This window comes from Helicoverpa armigera, chromosome 1 (assembly GCF_030705265.1).
Source record: "Helicoverpa armigera isolate CAAS_96S chromosome 1, ASM3070526v1, whole genome shotgun sequence".
Lineage (NCBI taxonomy): Eukaryota > Metazoa > Arthropoda > Insecta > Lepidoptera > Noctuidae > Helicoverpa > Helicoverpa armigera.
The window spans coordinates 3517804-3537908 of NC_087120.1; the positions used below are offsets into that span (position 1 = coordinate 3517804).

Genomic DNA, 20105 nt, shown 5'->3' on the forward strand with positions numbered 1-20105 from the left:
TTATATGCTAGTGTTCACACGAGCAAACCGCATGCATGATCCTACAAAATGCTGACCCCTTCGGTTTTGTCACCGAAAACTGGATCCTTCGTCCAGCCCCAATAGACTATTAGCAAAGCATTCACGTTCATTTCGCCTGATCACTAGCGTAGTAGGAATAGTCAAAAAACAGGATTTCACACGGCATTCCAGTTTTGCGGGACTGGCCTTTTACTATGGATCCTGCAAAACAGAACTACGTGTGAAGACAGTGTCCGTTTTTGCTGGATCCAGTGAAAAGCCGGTCCTGCAAAACTGGACTGCCGTGGCGTGTGAAAGGGCTGTATAGCCACAAATTCGTCTATTACATCTTTAGCTTGCTGCTTATATTAATCTGTGGTTTATATATTACCTGTGGTTCATCCCCGTCAGCCTCGGCGACTCGCACAGAGACTCGCACCAAAATGTTTTTGTGAAGTATTCATAATTTTTGAACATTATTTTGAAAGAAAACATTTTATTATTTGATTTTTTATCATAATCGTCATGAAACATGTTTAAAGTAGTGGAAAAGACTGTGTTGTGCGTCTTGGTGGTTGCTGCAACCGTATCGTGCAGGATACATAAACTGCATCTTTCGGTAAGCTGAAATTTTAATGATTTGTACTGAAAGCATAACACTGTTGCAAACAATTCGAACCATATGGTAATTGAGAAATGTACTATGAATGTCTTTGCTTAGGATTTTTGTAATGAATATTTGTTCTTGTTTAAACTTGAAGGCTATTTACCTGTTACCTGTTACGTGGGCAACCCAACTCCCCTTGGTAAGACTAGTAGTCAGACTTTCTGGCTTCTGACTACCCTTTATGACTGTCGAGGATATTGAAGTGACATCTGGGACCTGCAGTTTATCGTGCTTTCCTAAACACAGAAGAACTCGCTGTGACAAGATGGTCACCCATTTGTGGACCAAACTCCCCAAGCTTTGTGTATCTTTATGATTGATTGATCCCCTCGGCTATGACTTAGCCACAAGCTCTTTCATACGTAGTTTAGTAATTACAATGTTATAATAATTAATATCTGATGCCTTCCAGATTAAATTGCCAATTGGCAACCACTTAAATGGTAATTCAGTTGAAAATATGGAAAAGCTAGACATTCAACATGTACAGTCCAGAATTTAAATGAAAATCTTTTTATTGACGCCTGCATATTGATAAGCATGTGTGTTTATGACTTAAGGATCACACTATCTCAAATAGAGAATTTGACTATCATTGTCTTATCTTGGTACTGAAATGTGTAAATGTTCACTCTTGGTCTAAAGAATATTAACTAACTATAAGTCGGTCTGTACTTGCCTTGCGCCCATTCTATAATTAGTAAATTAGCTTTCTACAGATATAATCTTGTCCTCTAGCATCAAAAACTACGGATGGATAGATTATTGGTTGAAAGTACATTATATATTATTCATTTGTTTTGTGGGTGTTCATGCTCGACAGTGTTACTGAACTGATGTTTCTTTTTTATGAAAGCTGGCAGTAATATAGGTCAGAATAATCTATGGGCTACTTTTTATCTGGGTCCGAGGGGTGGTTCCATCAGAAAGTGGTTGAAACCGCTGGCTTGTACAAGAATATTTGTATGAGTTCAAGTTTAGGTCTGGAAAATAACATTACAACTTTTTGTAGTAATATGTACTTTCTAAAGGATGTAACTAAACCATAACTAGACAAGGACCTTGCTCAAATCATAGATTTTGACAGATCAATTGTGTGCAGATTATTAGATGCATTTCTTTGGCTCTTCTCTTCGGGTACAGTTGAAACAATGGATAGTTCATTATGATTGTGATTTTGGAACCACATGACGTAAATTCACCCAATTATGGTTGCCATAGTTCCATAAAAAAAAAATATATATATTAAATGAGTTACTATGCAAGTTACAATAATTGTTTAGAAGTAGGAAGTTTAAAATCAATATTTTTTAATGTCACAATCTGATTAAAGCATACATTAATTGGGATAATTAGTTGAAATACATAACTTTAACAAGTTGTTCAATTAACAAATGACCAATTAGCAGTCAACTGATATTTAATAACAAAAATGATTGTAAAAGTTTGCTGTGTTTCTGACAGTTGTGGTTAACAAATTTTATATTTCAAAAGCACATACTTTGCTGGAGAAAAAAATTATTAAAGAGTAAAAGTAGAGTATGCTAAAACTAACAAGACAAAAAAGTCTCATGACATTATAAATAACTTAGTTTTTATATTTGAATTACTTACAGTAAGTTTACTTGTAAGTGTAAATACAGGCTAAAGTTAGTTAAAAATAATTTTTAAGGAAGCACCTTACAAATATTTCAAAAGTAAAGGTAAAGTTGGAGTTATAACTTCGCTTCCATTGTCACTCGCGTCGGTAGCAGCACCAACACTATACTGGGTGTATTTACCAATCGCTGGGGGTCGTCCTTGTTGCAATGGTGGATACGACTTCATATTATAAATAAGTTGCGTACCCGTTGCCGCCACCCGCCTCAGATGTCCTGCGGGGGTTTATTCTAATGATTAGTGAACCACGTTTAACTTGATGTCACTCTGATACAGCTCATTACCTACATGTGTTAGGCTTTGTGTGCTGAAATTCCAATACCGGTTCCAAGCAAAGGTATACAACTAATTGTTTCTTGTGGGTTAAGTTAATGATTTTTCCTGTTGTGTCATATATCCCTGCCTTGAGGAAACTAGCTACCGCAATCTTGTTATATCCAATATGTCAGTTTAATGTACATGAGCTGTTTCACTACAAAGTTTCATCAAAATCGGTTCAGTAGATTTGACGTGAAGTAAAAAAAAAGAAACTAACATCTACACAACCCAACCTACATTCACAGATTTATATTATTATTTCTAAGCCCAAACTGTCCCACTGCTGGGCAAAAGCCTCCCCTAGTTCCTTTCCTAGTTCCCACTAATCAAGGTTGTAGGCGTCCAGGTCTTCCCGCCATCTTTTCCGGGGCCTACCTCGTCTGCGTATATATATCTTCACGTATATTAAGTAAAGTTTGTACCTATGTAGTTTATAATATTAGAGTGATTGTCATACTACTTATTGGCTTCTTGAGTTGTATTTAGTAAGTATTGTTCAGCGCTTGTAGCGCTTCACTGACATACTACTTGTATGGATTACATATTTCTGTGGCCTTGATTTACGCCTTTACAAATTATTTGAAATATCCTTTCTTAGCTTTCTGAATAAAAAACAGAATTCTAAATTCTAGTGTGTATGTACATATGTATGGTAATGGGAGAGATCGAGTTAGAGTTTTTAATGCATAGTATGACCTGAAATTATCATCTTTTATCATCTCAAGCGAATTATTCTACTCTATGACCGCCTGCAAATATTTTAAGTGTATCATTTTAATGAATAGCTCAGCGAATATCCATTATTATGTAGAATATGAAAAGGAAACTCATTCTTTTCCTTGTTTGGTGCGTGAATCCTCCCTATATATAGCCCTTTTTTAGTTCCGTACCTAAAAACTAGTCCGTACTTAAGTCTGATTGATATGATCCGACAAAAAAAGGGTTCCACATAGTTCTCGGAAAAACATTTTGAACCCTGCTTGCGCATGTGTTCCATAGTATCGCGGTTCTTTGGGCGCTGCGTGGTTGCGGGCGTACATCGAAATCTAAAAATGTCTCGTTTGGGCACGGAACCCTGAAAATCCGTAAAAGAATCTTTTGAATTCCCTGTTTGCTTGAGCGGCTATTTTAACTTAAGTTGGCATTTACTGCTGTTATAAAATACATATATTACCTATTTTTATTGTAAACTTTAGTCATGTTCTTAAATTTTTGCCTCGCGAATTTGATTAAAATTACGTGGTTCTGTTTGTCTATTTTTGTTGCTTGATGAAGGGTATGGGACACCTATCCTAAGAATGATAATACAATTAGGGTTATGCTAGTGCAGGAATATAAAAAAATAAATTTATGTAGAGGTACACTTCCATGAAAGCAGTTCTCTATGAAATATAATTTCTAATTTACTTGTTATAACTTACTTATTAATTTTACTGCATTAAATTAATCGTTGCTGTAGCGTCGAGCGTTTTATCTCTTGTGATGTGACGTAGTTAAGGATTTTGTGTCGAGGATTTGTCATTTTTTACCAATTGTGCTCGCCAAAGCTTGTTGTGACAATGATTGACAATTTTGATTATAGTTCGGCCGTTCAGAGAATGCGTTCCTGACACCTATCAGTTAGTCAGGACTAGTGATGGGCACAACATAACACTGAGTTCGTTACCGTTCCCCCAAAATAAACCGCCGCATTATTTTAAGATTATTTTCGTTTTAAATTGGCGGAATCATTTAAAATTTATATTTTAGTTATTTAAGTGGAAACCAAAAAAAGGTAATATTCATATAATAAAATCGTTTTATTTATTCTTTGTTACAAAGTTACAATCTGTATTTCTATGCAATAAAGTAAGTACATTGAATTGAATGTGCGTACAGAATATTAATCAGACTCCGATTCGCTTGAGGAGGTGGTGTCTTCATCATCATCTTCGCCTACGTGTATAATTATATTAGGTATTATCAATAACAGAATCAATCCTGATATCTCGGTCAAAATCTTCCAAAATCAGGTTAGTCTTAGCGCACGAAACGACAACAAACGACTATTTAGCGTCACAAAATGACGGCCCATGATGCCATTTGGGGTCACCATTTTCAACCTAAATATAAAAATGCTACTTTCTTTCGCGCGTTCAGTTTGATCATAGTTTTATTTTTATATTTCATAAAAGTTATCTTATAGTCCATTATTTTCAAATTCTTAAAAAGAAAAACAAAACGTATTATTTTATAAGTATAACTGTATAAGAACCATCAACCAGAACAGATTACGATACTTGCCTGTTATTTTTAGCACAGCACTACAAATTTAAAGCGCTGACATAACCTTGTAATAGCGCAGTATAGATTTAGAAAAATATTGTTTACCAAGTTATTTGACACTCAATTTGGCACAAAATTACAACATTCATTGATTATTATTGATATAATAATGTTGTTTTAATGCTCATCAATAGTTAAAACGATAAACAACCAGCAAAAATATTTTTATCGTACTGCAACGCCATTACAAAGTTACGTCGTCAGTTCAATCGCGATGTGTCAGAAACGCATTCTCTGAGCGGCCGAACTTATAACAATGATTTTACCATTATGAGTCTTGCTTTTATTTAGGAATTTATACAATTAATGTTATTGTACGTATAGGCAACCTTACCCCTAAACCCTTTATTACCCTAAACCACCTAACGAGCTAGTCGAGCTTGACCGAGGTTTTTTGGATAATTCAAACAGAAACAATATTTTTTTTTCGTTTATCGATATAATGGCTCCGATCTTTGATGGCTCACTCACTAGTGAGTTACTACTCTCTAGTGAGATTGCAATGATTTCGAAAATGTTTGCTGCACTGTTACAGGACGATGAACGTCGTTACGTGGACCTCACGACCTTCGGGTTCTTCAAGGGCGGTATTCTCGACGTGAAGATGGTGAACTTTATGATGCCGTCGGGACCTGTCTACGGAGAGGTGAGATTTACACTTTACTTTCCTTCAAAATATTGCTCCTGTTTAAGACGAAGTAAAAAACATGATTCGAAAATTGCTGTGGTAAATAATCTTAGTGCAAATGTAAGCCACAACTTGTGAAAATTTCTGGTTGGCTAGTCGTTTGTAATAGTTTATTTTGTGACTTTACTTTTACATTACAAAAGGTCGCCATCGGCGAGTGGCCTAAGAAATTCTGAAGTGGAGAGCACCTGAAGTAATTATGTCTGAATCGATCCAGCGTTCGATTCTTCGACCTAATAGTAGTGAGGCCGTAACATACAAGAACCGACAATTAACATAAATAAACAATAACTGACCTCGGTGCCAAGATGTTCAATAATGCAATGATGCAAACGAAACTAACCGAATAAACACTAACCTTATAAAAGTTTCGTTTTACCGGCAAACTATTCATAGTTTGAAAGAAGCAGGAGAGAAACATCATTTATTGACACAAGACCATACATTAAATATTAATTAATAAAATCAAAAAATAGATAAGTAAAGGTTCTGACAAATAGGCTCCAGTTCAGCATTGCCAGACAAATTAGTTTTCAGATGGGCCTACGAGGAGATGCACGGCTTGTGCCACAAAAGTTCCAAAGCTATTTTCGATCAGAGCTCTGCAGATGCTGAAACGTTGCATTACTTCTTAAAATAGTTGAAATGAACCGGCGAGGAACTCCATGGGTACTTAAACTACACACACATGGGTCTATTTACTTAAAGAAGAAATATATATGTATTTCCATTGTTAATTCCAAAGTTTCCGTACATTTTCATATTACTGCTAAACAAAGTGAGACTTTCAGAGTGTTGTTGGAATATGACCGCAAACAGGCAACACAGGCAGAATATAGAAATAAAACTAATTTTGATGTTTCTTGACGTTTTCTCTCTCACTCTCTCTCTCTCACCGGCTCCATGTGTGACAAATTTTCTGTTTATTTTTCTTTGTATTTTATTAGTCAACCAGTTCCGTTAATCTAATGCTTTATTTCATTACAAATGTGTTGTGTTTTACCGTTCGTTCGTTAGAAAACGCCTAGCCTAATACGATACGATTGTCTTCACGTGTATTCTACGGAGTTCACATCAATGAATACGTGTGGTTTCACCTACATAAACAATACTGATTACAATACCTTCATATTATGTTAGTACAATAGAAAAAAATAGTCTATTTACAGTGGCCATCAGTGACGTAATATATGTACTGTATTTGCTTTACCATGAACAATGCCCAGTAAGTAGGGTATAGTATCAAATGACGGTTATCCATCCATTAGTTGAACACCAAAGCAATTATACCGTGTTAATAATAGAGAATAATTATGTATTAACCTTAATTAGGATCCCGATTTTTCAAACTTCTGCATCTGTGTTGTTTTTTTAACCGAATTCAAGAAAAGGCTACAACCGCTAAAAATGTAATGCATAAAATATAAAACTTAAAAAAAAAACGAATTCACCAAACATTGAAAGAGACGAAATATTAAAAAGAAAAAAACAAATTTAACAGCTTTGTAATATTACTAGCCGTTTTACCGCGGTTTCATCCGCGTTCCGTGGGGACTTCTGCCCGTACCAGGATAAAATGTAGCCTGTTTCTCGTTAAGAGTGTAGATATCCAACATTTATATATTTTTTTAAATCGGTCCAGTACTTTTTGAGTTTATCCATTACAAAAAAAACCTTTTTATAATGTTAGTACATGTCAAAATTATTATTTTTTACAGTACGGTTTCACTTTGGACCGCACGATAAACGCAGCTATCAGCCCGTACCTCGCGCAGTCCAACTCAGCAACATGCTTCCTCAAGGAGAGCGACAACAGTATATTATCACCTCAGCATCCAGCCATTGTGTTCTTAAAGATGGACTTTAAGAATCTCAGGTGAAAATCTTTTTTAAGTCTAAAACACAAAGCTTTTGCAGCCTTTCCTCAAATACATTAAGGTCGGCTTCCAGTGTAACTGTACGCAGCTGAGTTCCAGTGTTTTTAATGGAAACCTACCTGACTTCCTTACCGTTCAAATGATAGCCTCACACGCACATTTTAACGGGTCTTCGAACCACGTAGGGAATCTTTATAACAATGATTTTCACCCTTCCACGGAGTATACATATACCGCGACGCTCATTGTAATGTATTGATTTTTTATCGTAAACGGGCTAACTGCCAATTTTAAATCCCTCACTCCAAAAACAGGTCTTCCATGCGAACTACTGAACTACCAACCCCCGTTTAACATTTTACAAAGACTTTCGCTGTCACGGTCTTTTTTTAGAACTTTTAAAGAGAAAAAAATCTGTAATACATAATTTTTGCGAAAGTTTAACCGTTTACGCAGCTCACGCAGCAGAAGCTTTTAATAGAACAAAAAGTCCCCCGATTTTGAATCATAATTACTGGTCCGCTCCTATTAATCTCATCGCGATGATATTTAACCTTCCTCGCTAAATGGGTTATCTAACACTGAAAGAATTTTCCAAACCGGACCAGTAATTCCTGAGATTAGCGCGTTCAAACAAACAAATAAACTCTTCAGTTTTGTAATATTAGTATTGACTTTGTTCGTCTGTTTCAGATTAAATGTGACGTGTAAAGCCAAAGTGCTGCATCTTTATCAGAATAAATCTGTCATCCCAGATAGTGAGTATATTTTATTCTAGCTGTTTTGGACTCCTTAGCTAGGGCACTAACAAACAATCAATATTTTTCCTCATTTTTTCCTCTTATTATATTAAGATAGATTGCTACAGTAATCTTAAGACAGATTGCTACAGTTATCTTAATTTAGCTATCATCACCATGATTCTGCCCCTTTCCCTATTACTTATTTGTGGTCGGCGCAGCAAGTCTTCTTCCATACTTGTTAGCCTGGCGTCATTTCTCAAGCACATCTTATTTCACACAATCCTTCTACAGGTCCATTGTTTCTTATCTGTCATCGATTGTCTTCTTTATCTAAGAACCCGCCTCGTTAGTTCACTTGTAACTGATCGTTCTGGTCATACACACCGTACCTGTTTGACCTAGATGAAGCCGCCTGGCCTACCTGCATTATGGCACCTCCCCTCATCTTACTCCGCGGAACACACTATAATCATCTGAACCTTTCAAGCATTTTGACATATTTGATAAGCGAACGTTAATGTGCTTCTAATTAATTAGTGTTAAATTATACATTATCTTTACAGTGATACCAACTGAAGAAAAGTGCTCGTATACAGTCCTACCGATTACAAAGGAAACGAGGAACGGATTCGACTTTTATAACACTAGCGTGAGTTGTTGTAACATATTATAAGGTCCATACCGTGCATTATATTATCATATGAGGTTCAGGCGTATGAAACGAAATCACCTTTAAAATTATTGAAATGATTCCGATAGCGGTTCACAAATAGTGCACTTTAATTCAAAAGTGCTAACACTGTTTTTTTTTAATTACGCTTTTTTGAGCTCCTCTGTCTGCGCTAAGGCTGCCTGTCCACCGGAGCGGAGCTAGGCTGCGGAGTGGAGAAACTGATAAATATTAACCAATAGGATTGAGGAGCGGAGATTTTGTGCAATCCTATTGGTTAATATTTCTCAGTTTCTCCACTTCGCAGCCTAGCTGCGCTTCGGTGGACAGGCAGCCTAAGCCAGGAACTACCTTTACTCTTTGACCAGGCCCTAGTTCAACGACGGCATAACCGTCCGTTTTTCTTAATACTACTGATTGCTAGGAAAATTGATCGTGAAAATTGGTTTCAAGAATTACGATAATTATTTTGAGAAAACTGACATATATGCTATTATTGAACTTGTCTAATTTAATAATATTTTATAATATATTTTCGTTTTTAGTTCGCGCTATACGTTGCCACGGAGAAAGAGGAAGGCCTGTACAATCTGTACTTGAACAATTGTCCAAGTTCCGATGTTGGTACAGCACCTGCGGTTAATATGATTGTAAGTTTGTCTTGATTTTGTTACAATGTACATAGTATAATTGTTTATTACATTTTCAACTCGTTTTACCTGTTTCGGAGCCATAGGGTACAAAGAAAGAACAAAAAAACCTTTTGGCACCTTGACTGCTGAAAGTGTTCCCAAAAAAATAGTAGTATATGTCACCGGATAATAACAAAGACGGTGAGTTTATAAATTATCTAGGAATATTATAAACTTTCGTAGGATTCTAAACGAGAGACAAATTGTATTATATTACGTCCATATTTTCGTAAATTGACAAAATTAAGTAACTTCCCATAAAATAACAAGTAAGCAATAACCAAACGCCATGTGCGATCTAATTGATGAGATATTGATTTTCATATTTTTTTTCAGGTGGAAATATACGAAAGCAACGACGGTAACTTCCTATCGGCTGGTGAAATGCCTCTCCCAGTACTGTACAGCATGATGTCTTTGATATTCCTGATGAGTGCAGCGCTGTGGACGTTCATACTGCGAGCGAGTCGCCAGCCCGTCTACCGAATACATATAATCATGTGTGTGCTGGTGTACCTCAAGGCGTTGTCCTTAGCCTTCCATGGAATAAACTACCACTTTATACAGACTAAAGGAGAACACGTGACGGCTTGGGCGATTCTTTACTATATTACGCATTTGTAAGTATCTTTATATATCCTTGCTGTTATTACAAATGCGAAAGTTACTCGGTCTGTTGTTAGTAATAGTAGAATTGTTATTTCAAACAAATGAAAATCAAATCTTTCCTCTTTATAATGTAAGTGTAGGTAATGTCCCTGGTCAAATTCACATAGGTAATACAATTTTATGTTTTTCGAGTTGTAAAATATATTTGGTTGTCGACAGACTAAAGGGAGCAGTGTTGTTCGTGACAATAGTTCTCGTGGGCACTGGCTGGAACTTCATCAAGCACATACTCTCTGACAGAGATAAGAAGCTGTTCATGATTGTTATACCGCTCCAGGTAAATACATCTGCTACCATTACGTTTAACGTGCACAACAGTACAATTGATTAAAGTTCATTAGAGGAAGTCTGAAAATAGCGCCAGTTACAGAAAAGATGACAAATAGAAGTAGTATGGGCATGTAATGAGGAGGGATGTTACGCATGGAACAAAGTGTGTGAACAAACACTCCAATTACTATATGGAATTGTAAACTGAATAGTTAGTAAATAATAGTATAATAATAAGTCAATAAAAGTTAAGATCCAATATGATCCAACAGACAAACTATGTTTATAGTTTTGTTGGATACTTTGTACTTTATATAATATAAAATGTACCTTTTAAGGAACAAATAAATAATAAATAAATTGATTTGCAGGTATTAGCAAACGTGGCAGAGATAATACTAGCGGAGAGCGAGGAGGGCGCGGCCGAGCATAACGCGTGGCGAGACATCTTCGTGCTGGTGGAACTGCTGTGCTGCGGCGCCATCATGTTCCCCGTCGTATGGTCAGTCGCAGTAATAGAACGTCCGTCGGGTGTGTCCTACCTAATCACATTCAATTAAATACCTAAATATATTGGTTAATATGTGTAAATTAGCGCAAAGAAAACAATAAAATACATCAAAAAATAATTTATTCAAACAAAGTAAATATAATAAAAATGAGCGAAAATTAGAATACACCATACACACCATATAAGAGTCAGTCATTACAAACAACAGAAATTCTCCCTTGAAAACTGACAGCTGTCAACTGGTCAAAACATTCTATTACCTAACTTTATCTCTACTTTACACATGATGTTGTAAATTATAAAAACGGAAAATGATTTCTGTGGCTCACCACTGAATGGATCAGGTTATTTTTTTTTACAATTCGCCACAGAATATTATAAAGTATATGTGATAGAATTTAATATGATTAGGTATGACACATCCTATAACGAAATCAGCCAGCTGCGCAGGACATATAGTGCACAACCATTTGCGCAGACACACTATCCACTTTATCCTTAACTCTCATAGTCCAATGGGACGGCAATCCGACCGGAGAGAGATCAGACGCAGGTCCGACATCAACGTGCTCTCCGATGCACTGCTGTAACAATCATCAACTTTTAGACAACAGCTCATCATCTCCCGAGCCTTTTTCCCAACTATGTTGGGGTCGGCTTTCAATCTAATCGGGTGTAGCTGATTACCAGTGTTTTTTTTACCCAGTTACCCGGGCAACCCAATACCCCTTGGTTAGACTGGTGTCAGACTTACTGGCTTCTGACTACCCGTAACGACTGCCAAGGATGTTCAATGACAGCCGGGACCTACAGCTTAACATGCCATGCGAAACACAGTCACTGGTGTCCAAGATATACTTAGAAAGTTGCATTGGTACTTGCCTGACCTGGAGTCGAACCCACGTACTCATACTTGAGAGGTTGTTTACCCACCACGACTTTTTTATGTTATTTATGATTAGAATAAAACTATTATAATACTGTGTTGTAGGTCAATACGGCACCTGCAGGATGCATCAAGCACGGACGGCAAGGCGGCCATTAACCTTCGCAAGCTGAAACTGTTCAGGCACTTCTACGTCATGGTGGTGTGCTACATATACTTCACTAGGATCGTTATTTCTATATTGAATGTAAGTTCTATTCGAATTTGTTTGTGTTACCTTAGGCCTTAGAGGTTAAAGCTCCTAGGGTGCATCTACACGGTGCAAGTAGCTTGCGCATGTTGAGGCACATGCGTAGGTTACCTACATGAAAAACGTGCGGTTCCAGCGATGAAGCGACGGGAAAGGGAGTTATATTATAACCGCAAAGATATGGGCACTTTTTATTTGAATTTCACGCCGCCAGCCAAAGCATTCACCTTGATTCGTTTGGTGAAATGCCTCAATGATCATAATCATCCTCCAAGCCTTTTCCCAAACTATGTCAGTTTCCAGTCTAACCGGATGCAGCTGTGTACAAATGTTTTACTTGTGACTACCCGTAGCGACTGCCAATGATATAATTTGCTATACTACAGATAACAGTACCGTTTCAATACGCGTGGATCGACGAGATGTTCCGCGAGGTGGCGACGCTGGTGTTCTTCGTGATGACGGGCTACAAGTTCCGTCCCGCCGCCGCCAACCCCTACTTCACGCCTACACACATTGACGACGTCGAGCCTCAAGTGTAAGTACACAACATACGTATTGCATCCTTCCTTAGAGCCTTTTTCCCAACCGTCTCAAATGTTGGGGTCGGCTGCCAGTGTAACCGGTTGTAGCTGAGTACCAGTGCTTTACAAGGAGCGACTGCCCTATCTGACCCCCTCAACCCAGTTACCCGGGCAACCTAATACTCCTTGGTTAGACTGGTGTCAGACTTACTGGCTGCTGACTACCCGTAACGACTGCCAAGGATGTTCAATGACAGCCGCGACCTACAGTTAAATGTGCCATCCGAAACACAGTCATTGCAATGTCTAAGATATAATTCGAAAGTACAACAACATACGTATTTATGTACATTATTATTTTACAGTCGTGAAGGTATCTACTAGCGTTCGTCAAAATGTCACTCTTGCATGTGCATCGACGAGATTTTACCAAGCGATGAGTGTCGAGCACATGCGTGTTTGAGTGACATTGTCATGAACTTTAGTACTTACGAGGGGAGGTCAATAAGTTCGCGGAATGGAGGGGTTGGTGGGGATAAATTTTATCCGTCCAGGTAGGCACTAGTTAAGCACCTCATTAAGAGTATATACCAAGTTTTAACCTAATCGGGTCATTAACTTTTGAGCTATCGACCTGCAAACAACTAAATCGGGAAGAAGTCAGCCAGTATGGAGAAAATTGAACACCGTTTGCCGTTATTCAGTTCCTTACCAAGCAAGGAAAATCCGCTCAGACGATTTTTCAAGAGCTGTTAGCGGTTTACGCGGACTCTGCCCCTGGTAAAACCATGGTTTAAAAGCGGCATGGTCTTTTCAAACAAGGAAGGGAGTCCATTGAAGACGACCCCCGCTCCGGACGGCCAATTGAGGCCATAACACCGGAAATCGTCAAAAAAGTAGAAAAACTTGTATTGGGACTATAACGGGACAGTACTACGCTTCTTTACTGGAAAGATTGAAAGAAGCCATTAAGGAAAAAAGAAGAGGAAAGCTGTCAAAAGGTGTGCTCCTTTTGCACGAAAATGCACCCGTCCACACGTGCCATGTTGCGACGGCTGCCATTCGCCGATGCGGCCTTGAACAATTCAACCACCCACCATACAGTCCAGACTTGGCCCCCAGTGACTATTATTTATTTCCAAAAATGAAGAAAGAGCTGCGTGGAAAGAAATTTGACGACGATGAAGAAGTCAAGTCGGCAATTTCGGCCTATTTTGACGCCAAAGACAAATCATTTTTTTTCGATGGTATAAACAAGCTATTTGAGAGATCCGAAAAATGTATTAGGGTTAAAGGAGAATATATTGAAAGGGAAAAATAATTTGGTGTTTAATTTCAACCTCCTTCGTTCTCATTCCGCGAACTTATTGACCTCCCCTCGTAGCTTCACAAACGCTTACTAGGGAATATATTTAAACTGTGTTGATACTAAATATATTTGTCCACAGTCTTTCAGACATTGGAGTGCTCGAAGGCGTAACACGGATATCGAATCGAGGCGATAGAAAACGCGAGGACCTACAACCGCTCATGCAGGAAACTAACTATAATTCTGATTAGGCTTTAAGCATACTTTTTTAATCTAGCTATTAGGTTGTAAGCACACGGGGAAGGTCAAACCATACAATCTACTAACATACCCCAGCTCTCTGAAAGGGGTCATCCATTAATTACCTGATGTCTTTCGGAATAAGCAATCCTCTGGTGATAATCCTTTTTTTCTGAATGGTAAGAGACGAGGATCTTTTAAGCCTAATGTAATTAATGGAAGATCCCCAAGGCGTATTGATGCCTGTAATATAAGTGTAAATTTATCAATATAATCCTCGAATCGAGGAAACTTTTAATTCAATTTTTTCAATAGTGCATTGTCTAAATACGTGTAATTGTAAAATAGGTAATATAAATGTGTTATTATAAATCGAATAATATAATTGTGATAATTAGACCATGGTACCTTCCCCAAGACAGAAGTTAATGCTAGTCCCTTTCCGATGGCATTTCTGTACATCACAATGTGCAGTCACCTAAACAAATTGTTGACTTTACATTTAACATACATTATTTACTGACAGATATACTGAATCCGTGTTACAATCATTTCTTTCTAAGCATTAATTTAATTTTTCGAAATACTTCTAAGTTCTTTAAGGGCTAATTTTGTAGAGATATACAATTATTACTAAATTGAATTAACTTTTGTAAAATAGAATATTAATATTTGTTATAGAATATGGCGTTTTATGTAAATGTGTATTGTTTTGGAGATTTTTGTGAAATATTAGATGGATTTAATTACTTTATATTATTTCTATAAGGAGTTACTTTATTATACAAGAATAAAGTGGTAATAGTTAGAAAAAGTCTTAAACCGTTCTTGAAAGAAGGACGCCAATTAGGCCGAATCTTATCCCAGGTGTTTAAAGTCCTTAGTTAAGCTAGATTGAGTTTATATATAAATATGTAGATGTTTTATTTCACGGAAGCGGATGAGCCATACCTTCTATTATGTGTAAATGTACATGTATTGTCTTTGTAAGCGTCAGCTCAAGAGCACTCAGTCCGAGTCGGCGAGTCATGTATGGCGAGTCACAAAGTGCAAGTACATTTACACACACATGTATGATTCACCCGCTTTCGTGAGATGATGCACCTACACGTACATAAGGAATTTCAGTGTAAGTATTATTATTACTCAAGTTACCCAACCTGTTCTAGCTCTAAGATCCTTATCACAGAACAGTGTTGAAGTATGTATAGTTCTTGGATTTTTTTGGGCTTATTTTAAGTATTTGCGATATGAGTGCTTATTTAAATTTTGTGATAGGGGTCTTAATGCCTTTAATATTTGAGCGCTTTCACGCAAGTGATTGTAACCGTTATTTTTCAAACGGTAGTTGTCAATTGTTCGCGGGAGACCGAAAAACCAATCGGTTAATCCTCTAGCGTGGAAGCGCGATTTGTCCATTAACCGAAATTTCATATAACTAATTACAGCAGTTCTTCTTGAAAGGCTATGGACTGCAAGATTTTATATTAATAACGTATTTCATATTTTCGATTGTAAATAAGTTTAGAAATCTCATAGCCATACTTTCAGTTGGTAAGGCAATATACTATTTATCCGTGACCTTCCCGTATCAGAATAGGACGTAAGAGATCCTATAGATCGTAAGAGTAGGCCTAGTGCATTCCACCAGCACTTTGGGCTACCCGCAAGGTGGCGGACGAACCACCTCAATAGCATTCCCAAGGGTTAGCGTCAGGCAGGCGGCCGGCTGTAAAACTTATGCCAAAACAAATTGCATTATGTTAAAGTCTGAATATATAATGAATAGAAAAGTATGGAAGGAGAACAAATGCTGCGCTGACCCCAAATAAAATTGGGATAAGGGCAGGAGGATGATGAAGGCATATTAAGGAATATTTTTTTATTAGCATTGGCCATGTACACATATTTATGTTAGAGCCATGCTGATTGTTTTTTGAACCAACCATACATTTTATATTTGACGGTATATTATATTGTTTTACCGACTCTAGTTATGGCACATAGATAAAAAAATAAATAAATCTTTTTGTATAAAAAAACTGTTAAGACTTTTGAGCATATTTTCTTTTTGTTTCTACATATTTAGGTTGTGAGTACGTCCCTCGGTGTAATTATTTCTTTAATGCTATTTCTCTTGACTGTAACTTGGCTGTAAATTTAATATATGTTTGAACTGAAATGTTTATTATGGCATTGAATGATGAAAGTGTGGACCTATTCTACTTTTACTAATGATCATCACAGATGATGAAGTTTATCTTTGTAAGATTGTTTAGCTCTCGATAGCACAAGGTCGGTTCTTCACCACTGGCTAACTGCAATACAATCAAACATGTCGAAGTTGATGCCCGAGCTAATAGTACCGGTGAAGATCTCCTGTTCATCCTCAGTTGGTTCCTGTGTTACTGGGGGCTTCTCAGGCTGCCCTCACCACTGCCGCAATGACGCCCTCGGCCCCCGCTCACCTTTATCCCGCCTATCTTCACTGTCACCATTTTCCTTATCTCGACGTTCCCTCTTTTTTTAGCGAGGGCAAATATCATCAAATGACCCCTCCCGCTGTGGGTTAGCAGCGGCGTTGGAGTGTCAGACTCTTACTGACTAAAAGTCCATCGCGTTCCGTCGTGAAGGCTGACGCCTATCTTCACTGTCACCCTTTCCCTTATCTCGAAAAGACATACAGTGATATTGACTTTCCCTTGTAGATGTGAAATATTCAAGAATTTGTAAATCTCCACTTTTCACGCCAGACTGCATGCGTACGATTAAAACCATTTTTAATTTTATTTAATAAGTTTGGGTGATTTTTATGATACGTATTGTAGTCTCCACCCGTTTGAAGCATACCTCGTTGCTGATAAAATGAAAAAAAAAACGGGTGTGTACCTTTAACAAAATGTATAGGTATTCTCAAAAAAAGATAACCAGCCGGAGGCACACAAAGATTTGTGGGTCGTGGGTTACTGATTTTCCTGTAGTCACTTTGGCAGGGATAAGTACTCCCCTGCAGTTGTGGCGAAATCCCGCCGCTGCCTGGCCGGAGACGGGTGTTGGCCGAGGGCTGTAAGAAAAGAATAAAAGAAAACAATCGCATATTCTGATTTGTCTGATGTAAAATGTAAATATTTGAACGTAGATAAGGATAAATATTTTTTAAAAGCTATTTTGTACGTGCGCATGCAATCAGCCTAGTTCTCTTACTGTAATGATAAATAATTAATCTATTCACGTTTGTTTGTGTTGTCCAAGCACCAATGGTAATGGACCAAAGTACCATTCGCTAGACTATTGTAACAAGATGAATATTCATACTTTTAGGAAGAGTATAATCTTCCCCATTTATCGATCATTTTGAAACATTAATATAATTAATCAAATTATTTCATGGCTTTGTCTTTCTCGATATTTTATAGATCTGTCTTATTTTATTAAGTCGACGTATAAAAACATTCATAAGTAATCATGATTTTGCAATTTGCAATTTGACATTGTTTTTCCTTCACGCGCATTAAAATCTTCTAAATGACGCAGAACAATGAACTCTATTACCTTCGTTTGAATAGAAAATATACAACTTAATTTTATTCATCCGACATTGACGTTTTATACTCTTCCTATGAGTTAAATCTAGCATTTTTTATACATAGATACTAATTAGACGAAATTGTGCCCTATGCGCTTAAATTACGTATGCATTTAGATATGAATTCCTTCTTAATGTGATCCTTCTTGTATCCTGAATGTAAAGTATCCCGAGGTTTTGAAAAGTTCGCGCTACGATTTAACTCCGCTGGATGCGGCCCTATGGTCAGGCAGGCGTATAGTTTAGTAAAAGTTCTACATTTTTTGCCGGATTTGATTCGTGGCGCGCACTTTATTAAACATCATTTTGTAGGTTTTATTTTCGCATAGTGTAGGAGCGTTCCTTTATCAAATGACATTATTTTTTTATTGGTATGTTGATTCTAAACTCGTGTTGTCTCTCAGACTATGTTTCTACGTCGGGGTACTTGTGTTTTGTCATCTTCAGTAAAGGCTAAGTAAATCTAGTAACGTGCTAATTATACCAAATTGCAATAATAAATACAATAACTATTTATAATTATATTAGTTTTAGCGATCATCTGTTGCTTAGAGGGCCTTACGTTTCGTCGTTACTTATTGTAGGGACAGCGAACTATTTAGATAATGGGTTTGCGATCTGTATCATAATTGTACAAAATAAATTGATATTGATTATTTTGGATTTTTTATTTATTGAGCACAAAATATTGCACCTATTTTACCAAGTTGGTACAAGAAACTCTATTCTGGAGTACCAGAAGTGCCCCCAGACTGCGCTACTGGCCGCTTAGATACTATTGGCCATTTTCACCAACAAATACCTAAATTAAGGGATCCCCTAAGAGCATTTACGGAACACTTAATAAGAATTTCGTTTTCACCAAAGTTCAGGTATCCCTTATCCATAGTTATTTATGTCAAAATTGGGAGGCCCTTATTCTAAGTGGCACTTAGATTAAGAGATTGTTGGTGAAAACGGGCATATATCAATGCAGTGTCAACTAACATACCTACATCTCTATTACTAAACATCTCAAGGCATGCTCTTCAATACCAGATCAGTCTTCTCTATACATCCTAGTGTGTGCAGTGACTGGTATTAAATATAGTTTTATATCGGTACAATCGGCGGTCACTTAACCATATATTTCCAAAAATACATTCTCTAACATTTTTTGTGGTCCTTGGAGAGTAGGTAACTAGGAGGAAGGAAAGACAGCGGAGAGCCATAGGGAAGGTAGGTCAAGTGACATACAGTAGGCGTGATCAATTACTAGAACTAACGAAACGTTCGGGTTAATTGTCAAATCAAAACTATTAAATATTGGTCTTGTTTGGTTGTTATTTTGAAAATAAAGGGCGGGATCTATGGAAGGCTTTCAAGGGCGGAGCTAGTAACATTCCTCGTCCTCCAAACGCCTTTTGGACTTCTCCCGCATTTTGGACAGATCTTTTCTTAGATTTAGGTATATGTTATGACATCTCCGCTAGTGATTTTGTTCTCCATGGTAAGTCATGGTAAATATCCTACATCTGCGTGGGTGAAAATTAAATACATAATAATTTTAGCCGGCGGTGTACGACAGCGATTAAATAAATAAACAAGGGCCGTTAATAAAATATCTATGCATAACATTTTACTACGCGGAAGTGTACGGCTGAGACAACTTTCTATCTTTATTTTAAGCTTCAGCGAGAGCTCACACGTGAATTTAATTAAAGTAGGTACATTTTGTAGTTTTTAGCTGATTCGCTGTTTTTCCTGTATTAATCCCGTAGTAGATTTAGAAATCGATCGAATGTCTTCGAAACTACTGAAACGATCTAAAGAATTCTGTCAGTAACATTTTATCCTGGTAAAGAGAATGTAAATGTTGGTCCTGCGGCTGATCTTCCTCCGGTCATGTCGGACTACTGTCCCATTGGGCAAAAGGAGTGAAGGAATAATGAGTGCATCTGTATAGTGCAAATGCTAGCGCACTACTTATAATATAATGTCCTGCGCAGCTGGCTACTCACTACGTAGTAAACAAAGTAGCTTTCTCTGACCCTATATCCCTATGTAGGTATGCTTAAATCTTTAAAACTACGTCGAAACGGATTTTGATGTGGTTTTTTTAAATAGATACGAGTGATTGAGGAGAAGGGTTTATATTACCTATAATAACATCCAGTAGGGGAGATGTTCCTAAAACGGGTACCCTTCCTAAAACGGGTAGGCTTTGCCATTCGTATATTAT

General features: G+C 37.3%; 1 protein-coding gene across 1 annotated transcript; it reads left to right on the forward strand.

Moving 5' to 3' along the window:
* Positions 1–382: 382 nt before the first annotated feature.
* LOC110373032 (protein GPR107) lies at positions 383–18540 on the forward strand. The gene is made up of 12 exons (XM_021330123.3): positions 383–619; positions 5505–5615; positions 7376–7533; positions 8228–8292; positions 8841–8926; positions 9493–9597; positions 9976–10259; positions 10468–10585; positions 10950–11080; positions 12081–12222; positions 12612–12763; positions 14198–18540. Exons 1-12 carry the CDS (start codon positions 533–535, stop codon positions 14307–14309), a joined length of 1551 nt encoding a protein of 516 aa, XP_021185798.3. The 5' UTR covers positions 383–532; the 3' UTR covers positions 14310–18540.
* Positions 18541–20105: the final 1565 nt, after the last annotated feature.